The sequence below is a fragment of the Limulus polyphemus genome, unplaced genomic scaffold (genome assembly GCF_000517525.1).
Source record: "Limulus polyphemus unplaced genomic scaffold, Limulus_polyphemus-2.1.2 Scaffold1023, whole genome shotgun sequence".
Taxonomy (NCBI): domain Eukaryota; kingdom Metazoa; phylum Arthropoda; class Merostomata; order Xiphosura; family Limulidae; genus Limulus; species Limulus polyphemus.
This window is the reverse complement of record NW_013666633.1, coordinates 47,190-55,316: the sequence shown is the minus strand read 5'-3', so window position 1 is coordinate 55,316 and position 8,127 is coordinate 47,190. Positions and strand designations below refer to the sequence as shown.

Genomic DNA, 8,127 nt, shown 5'->3' with positions numbered 1-8,127 from the left:
CTAGTTACAACCTTTGTACTTGGTTGATGCTTCACATAGGTTGCTAACCCTTTAAAAATTTTGCACGTGGATGATATGAAACAAAATATTTTTTTTTTAGGTTTTATATTTACATTTGAATAACCAAAAAATCGTAGATTACTACATCAATACCATAGAATTCAACTATAATTTATCAAGCTTAGTAACTAAGATGTATATGAAATTTTGAACAGACTAAAGACACAACCAATCTCAATGAAATCTAAGGTTAAAAAAGAAAGAAATGGTGCTAGCCACGTTAGAAAGGCTGAGAAAACCACTAGGGGGACATTCTGAGCTTCCGATTGGTTATTCATGTAATTATATAGAAGTAAGTGTATATAAGGGAGCGTTTCCAAAAATGGAAAGAAGTGGGTGGGTGCCACTGTGTTTGATTTATTACACGAGCAATATCTTAGCAAATAGAAAAGATAAGACTTCCTTATTTTATGTTCTAGCTTGTCACTATTGGTAATTTGACTTTCTAATTTGTATGAAACTGTAAACTTAGTATTTTGAATTCACAAACATCTAATTTGAACCAGTGCTGCATTCAACATACCACATGACACACACAAATCGACGTTTTTCTGTGTTTTTTAATATTTACATTTAAATTAAGAAATTGAATAATGAATCTAAAATTAGAATTATAATCTACAGTTTGATACATACCAAACTTATTGAAATAAATTCATGAAATAGTAGTTTAATAAAATTTTGAATGATAGTGAACAAACGAGATGATATGGCCTTTCACCTGTGACCCGTCTCGAAAGGGTTAACTTACAGCTTGGTAAGGAACACGAGTTACTTGAATCCAGATATGATATCTTTGCAATTGCCTAATTCATAAGTTCATATGTTTCAGAGAAGACAGGATGAACTGTATAATCTGTATTTCAGACAAGAAACAATTCCAGTTGATTTGAAGAGTTTGTGGACTCTCCTCTCCCTTTCTCATGAACATGCTAGTGTCAAAATGGGTTTCTCTGTAAATAAAGATGTTACAGAAAACCAACTATTTATAATTGACCACATTAGACATGCTGGGGTGTCCTGAATGTAAACATTACTGTGTAATTGCTTATCTTTATTGGAAATGCAAGATAAAAGTATAGGAGAAGTTCAGAAAACAGAAGCCACAGAAAGGTGACAAGAGAAATGTTGAAAAAACTGAATTGGAACTGGAAGATTTCAATTATAAGATCAGACTTGAGTCTGAAATTAAGTAGCTTCTTTCATCAGCTGATGAAAACTTTAAGAAAGATGAAAAGGAAAGAAACTTTAGCCTTCTCACAGTGATCAATTCCCTGAGGAAAGCTATAAGGGAGAATCCTTGAAAGCTTTCACAGTGAAAACAAGAAGTGCTGAAACAATTTAAAATTTTTATTTTCAAATAATTCAGTTCCATTTGAACATTGCTAGATAAATAATAAAAAATACTACTTTTTTTCATCATATAAAACATTATCAATATTCATATAATCTTTAGATTTGAAAACATGTATGTCCAGGTGCAGTTTCTTGTGTAACCCACACAAAATGATCTTTGAACTTTTAAAAATGGTCATTGAAAAGTCATGAAATTTCATATTTGTATAAGTGTAGTATTCCTGGTACCAAAACTAATTCATTGTCTGTAATATCACCCTAAATAGTACAAAAATGAATTCATACTTGTAACATTACTGAAAACTTATTCACTGCCTGTAACATTACTCTAAACAGTACCAAACCTGACTTTTTACCTGTAACATCACTCTAGAGAGTATAAAAACTGATTCATTGCCTGTACCACCATACACTGTACCAAAATTGACTCATTTATTGTAAATTCCTTGTGTATTGGTAAACATAACTTTTTGAATTGTACAGATGGGCTGGCTAAAAAATTTGGGCTGACACCAGAACAATTTGGAGAGAACTTAAGAGATAATTATCAACGTCATGAAGTGGACCAATACCCGATATCACCTCTTGAAGTAGCGGGAGAATATGTCTGCAGGTTAGTGGAAATATGTGAATTGTGCATTAACTTTCATTAATAAATTATCTGTTATAATCTTTAATTTGTTGTAGTTGTAAAGAATATTTTTCTCTGTTGGTTTAGTATGTAATAATATGGTGTAGTGGTTTATAGATAGTTTATTATACCAGGCAACCTTCTTTTATTACAGATATTGTTTTATATTTGATATGTTTAGCTAGCTTAACTTTTGATATGAAATGTTCCTTAGTTGTAAAACAGAATATGATATAATGCTTTAATTATCAGAATCGTTGTAACAATGGCTAATATGTTGTAATACCTGATTATTGGAGTTTATCACACCCTTTTATTGAGTACTAGCATACAATACACTTCTGTAGAATTGTCTGCCTTTGTATTAATTATTATGGTGCCAAAATTATTTTACAAGCTATTTCCAGACTTGTATGTCATTACATTAATTGGTGGGGTATCTAACCATTTCATTAGACATGTCTGTCTGTACACCAATTGATGTTGAGTGTCTATCTTGGTTTAAAAATAATTTTATCAGTCTTGTTTGTCTTTACACCAACTGATGGGGTGTCTACCTTGGCTTAAGAGCTATTTCATCAGACTTGTCTGTATTTACACTGTACAGTATTGTCTAATTTGGTTTACAAGCCACTTTGTCAAATGTTTATCTCTTTACACTGTAAGGTGAACTGTGCATCTTGGTTTATAAACCATTTTTTCTTTTCTTTATTAAACCTAACTGGTGAAATGTCTTGCTGGGTTTACAACTCATTTACATCAGATTTATCTGTATTTACACCAACTGTTAAGATTGTCTATCTTAGTTTAAAAATTACTTCATCTGGTTTATCTGTCTTTACACGAGGTGTGTAGTTTAGCTTTGTTTTCAAGCCACATTGTTATACTTTTCTGCCTGTATACTGACAGCTGATGTGTCTAGCTTGTTTTAAGGTCACATGCTTTGTGTGAAAAAGAATCTTATGAAATGCATTAGGTACCAAGAAAGTCCTATCTCAGATATAAAAATGTGTAATAGTCAATACAGAATACAGCAAGGATTTTTATTTGGGGAGGGCAAGACAAGAAAAAGCTACAGATATTCATTTCAAGTTCAGTATTGAGCATGATCTTTGCATTGTTTGAACAAGTAGCATGCATTCTGAACTATGCCAGTTGTTGCTAACACTTTAGAATTTCATGATGATCAATGTCAGTCAGTTGGTATACTTGCTAGTCATCCATGACTAATCAAGTTTTTACATTATTTTAGACACTAACTCTGCACCTACAAAGCACACTTCTGATTAGGATGCAGAAGGACACATTGGCAAATTTTGGAAATTCATGGAAAAGCATCTATCCTGAAAGTTCTGTATGTTTTTTGCAAAGCTCAGCAAACCAGGTTCTCACTATATAAACTTTTACTGTAGGAAATCTCCCCTCAATGTGTCACCATTTAACACAAGTGTAGTGTGCAGTAATTTCATCATGTGTTTTTTTCAAAGTTACACAACTCATATAGGGAAATATTTTGAGTACAAGACACATCAAAATGACATCAGCAGATCAAGACCTGTCTCAGGAAAATGCTGATTTAAGTTGTGAAGAAGAGCTTAAATAAAAGGATTGCTCACTTTGCAGAAAGTTTTCACATTTGATGGACTTGGTTAGGTTAATATCTGGCCTTTGTAAGTGCCACTAGTTTGATGAATTCTTGCTCCCATGCTGCTGAAAACAATTGCTACAAAAGTTGCTCTAAACTGGAAATGGCACCAGTTACTTGAGTTTGAATCTTTGACAAATTAATGTCATCCTACTGAAAATCTTGCATCAGTCTGTCTATGATAGGCAAGATGTTCAGAAGTTATTTGTTATGGCCACAAAGAAAGATTTTCAATTTTTCTGAGAAAATTATTGGCAAATTATTTATTATTAGCATCCTGTCACCCAAAGCCAAAAACAAGCTTAGACATCAGTGCTTTCAGTCACTGTGGTTAGTGACAGCATAAATAATATGATTCTTTCAAACGTTTTTAAGTCACTTGGATTATTCACAGCACATAATTCGTGGAGACATTGACAATGTCCATATAAGAATCGAGCTCTTTAAATTTTCATGTTTGAGAAGCTACTAAGTTTGGTTATTTTGCAATGCATTCTAGATGCATAAGATGTTGTGAACAAGCTTTCAGTCTTACACCATCATATTACATTGATCCTGTCCAATGCCAAACCAGCAGTTTTCCTCAGTGCTGTCACAGTTTATTGAAGATGGTCTCTTCATCTTTATTTTCTCTGTATAATTTTCATGAAGAACTGTTTTAGCATGCCCATTTTTAACACAATGAAAGAAAGTACTCAGTTTTTGTGTACTCAAACTTACAGTTTTGTTGTTTAAAGCATGGTTTCCCAAATCATTTTGAGTTGATGACCCCTTGACGAACTTATAAAGTTGTTATCGACCCCCAAATTAATACTTTTTAAGAAGCATAAAATAAAACAAGTAATTAAATTTAAATTTATTTTTAAAATATGTATTTTTCATTACTATGTGAATTTATACATTGTGGAAAATTCAAGAAAAGGAACGAACATCCTTCCCTTGCTATTGCTACTAGACATAGGGCAGTTAGTTGCGGTAACCTGACAACTGCCTCCTCAGCCATATTTTGTTATATTTATATAACTGACTAAAATAGGGAAAAAAAACATATTTCTTGTATTTCATAGAAGAATGAATTATCTAAAACTGATTAAGTTGGAGAAAATAACACAGGTTGTGTGTTAAATTTTGTTTATTGTTGTAAAATTATAATGTTGAACTATGCAAAATTATATAATGTAAGTACATATTTAAATAGGAGAAATTAAGACAGGTTTTATGTTAAGTTTTGTTTATTATAATAAAATAAAAATGTTGAACTATGCAAAGTTATATAATATAAGTACACTAGAACTGTAAGTTATGGGCTATTCCTCTCAAAAAGTCCAACAAAATGTGGTTTTGAAAATCTTCTACAATGTTTGTTGTCCTACAGTTGATTCTTTAGGTAATTCATTCTTCTATAAGATGTAAGAAGATATGGCTGTGGGGGCAGTTGTCATACAACCATTAGTTGCATAGGCCAACCATACCCTAGGGGCCATTTTTGACCTCCTATTGACCCCTAAGTCTTTATTTGCCCCATGTACAGTCTCATCGACCACTTTGGGAAACCCTGGTTTAAAGTGTAACATAAAGGGGCTCTTTCCCATAGCTTTATTGATGTTTTCTTGTGTGAAGTCATTGTTACATTCATGTATTTCAGAAGCATCTTAATGGTGCCAATATGTCCTTTTATTTTGAAACTCTGGGCATGTGTTGATTGGTTGTAGGTCAGTGAGGTTCATGAAATTGTTGTCCTATTTAAATATTTTTGTGAAATAGTAAACAGTTCGAGTTCTAATGGTATATACACTTATGTAATCTTTTTTGTTTATTAATCAGCTTGATCCTGCATCAGTTGCTTTAAACTAGTCACTTAGATATGAGCATGGGTTTGTTTCTCCATACCATTTCAATTCAAATTTTTTAATATCACAGCCTCCTGTGATAAAAGTGTTGGTTTCATTAGCAGGTGTACACATTTTGCAAAGCATTATTATTTTCTAATCTTCATTGATTTCACAAATATATGGTAATTGTTTAAGATTTTATTATAGCCAAAAAGATGATCAAGTTTGTTTTTTATTTTCTTCTACTTTGATAATGTATCAGATTTTATTTTAATTTCGTCATCAGAATCTTTCTCTTGGATAGAGAGCATGATAGGTTTTGTAGAAATTGAAAAACACTTGAAACTATTGGTTATTGTTTACTGCTTTGCAATCTTGCAGTGATAAATAAGCTGTAGTATGAGTGCAAGTGACCTAACCACGTAATGGATAATGACACTCATGAAAGCCATATGCACAATTCTTGTTGGACAGAGCTTTTGTTTACAGCTATTGTCAGGTAGCCTTCAACTCACTACATAGCTTCTAGTTTAGAGAGTTTGACCAATGGAAATTGGCTCATTGCAAAAACACGTAGGCAAATGCATTATGAATAATCATGTATTTAACTCAACCCTTTTTTGCAAGTCATTTTGTTGGACTTCAGTCTTTACATAAAGTGGTGAGGTGACTAACTTACTCAGTGGTTTACAAGTAACTTCTGTAAGCTTACCTGTTAGTTCATAATTTGTTTCAACTGTTTATGTGTTGTGTAGTATTTTTTATATACATATTTTTGAATTTATTTTCATGTACAAGAATTATTTCGTGCAGGAGAACTGCAGTTTCTTTATTGTCCCTGTAGTTAAGAGTAGCAAGACAGTCTTTTTGCCTCTTCATTAGGACTCTGAATTGGTTTAATCATTATAAGAAATGAAATGATTACTTTCTTAAAGCAGATCATCAAAAATATTACCAAGAAAATATGTTTGTGTTTAGACTGCCATAATGTCAACAATACTTGTGAACCCCAAGTATAAGACCTACAGAGTAATGATAATGGAAGTTTAGACTAACAGCTTATTTAATTAAACTAAACTTCCATTATCATTACTCTGTAGGTCTTATACTTGGGGTTCACAAGTATTGTTGACATTATGGCAGTCTAAACACACACGTATTTTCTTGGTAATATTTTTGATGATCTGCTTTAAGAAAGTAATCATTTCATTTACTAACAGCTCATTTAATTGGATTCCCTGATCTTCCCAATTGTTAATGGTTGATATTGATAAGTTACAATAATTTTTACCTGCATATCCTTAAATTACCATTATTTCTTCTCAGAGGTATCAGTTGTTTTTGTATTGTGTCGATGTGTAATTTTTTTATTTCAGACGATTTGCTACTGCTGAAGAAGCACTAAAAGCAGCAAAGTTCATGGTGGCAATGCAGGTTTCAAGAGATCCACTTGTCAGAAAATGTACAAGACAGATGTTTTTTGAAAGAGCCAAAATTTGTGTAAAGCCAATTAAAAAGGGTGTGAAGGTGTGTTATCTAGAATTTTTCATCAAGTTTAGCTGTGTGAGCTCAGATTTGGTAGATGTTTTAACTTTTAATATTGGAAATGGAGTCTTTATATTCATCTCAATCATGTGTTGTAATTGTGGTGTAAACAAAAGGGATGTTCTGGTGTTTCTCCTTTGCTGTTAGATGACCCAGTAAGTCTGTAATTTTAAGAAATTAATGCAAGCTGAACTATTTTGGAATAAAGCTGCTTTGTATTAAAGATTGGCCAATTGACTATGATATTCCAATCACAGATTGACATTTTCACAGTAATCTTCATATTACAGATTAATCTATTGGTTATGATATTCCAATCACAGATTGACATTTTCACAGTAATCTTCATATTACAGATTAATCTATTGGTTATGATATTCCAATCACAGATTGACATTTTCACAGTAATTTTCATATTACAGATTAACCTATTGGTTATGATATTCAGATTACAGATTGACCTTTTCTCAATGATCTTTAGGTTACAGATTAACCTTCTGGTTACGATATTCAGATTACAGATTGATCTTTTGACAGTGATCTTCAGGTTACAGATTAACCTATTGGTTATGATATTCAGATTACAGATTGACTTTTTCTCAATGATCTTTAGGTTACAGATTAACCTACTGGTTATGATATTCAGATTACAGATTGATCTTTTGACAGTGATCTTCATATTACAGATTAACCTATTGGTTATGATATTCAGATTACAGATTGACCTTTTCACAGTAATCTTTAGGTTACAGATTAACCTACTGGTTATGATATTCAGATTACAGATTGATCTTTTGACAGTGATCTTCATATTACAGATTAACCTATTGGTTATGATATTCATATTACAGATTGACCTTTTCACAGTAATCTTTAGGTTACAGATTAACCTACTGGTTATGATATTCAGATTACAGATTGATCTTTTGACAGTGATCTTCAGGTTACAGATTGACCTCTCAGATATGATCTTCAAATAATAAAGGCCCGGCATGGCCAGGTGGTTAAGGCACTCGACTTGCAATCAGAGGGTCGCGAGTTCGAATCCCTGTCACACC

General features: G+C 32.2%; 1 protein-coding gene across 1 annotated transcript in view; it reads left to right on the top strand.

Annotated features, from left to right (window-relative positions):
* The window catches only part of LOC106461745 (transcription elongation factor SPT6-like), a 79,362-nt gene that overhangs the window by 25,123 nt on the left and 46,112 nt on the right, over positions 1–8,127 (top strand). The window contains exons 15-16 of the mRNA XM_022388778.1: positions 1,900–2,029; positions 6,901–7,051. Of these exons, the coding sequence (XP_022244486.1) occupies positions 1,900–2,029; positions 6,901–7,051 (281 nt within the window). The remainder of the gene's footprint in view (positions 1–1,899; positions 2,030–6,900; positions 7,052–8,127) is intronic.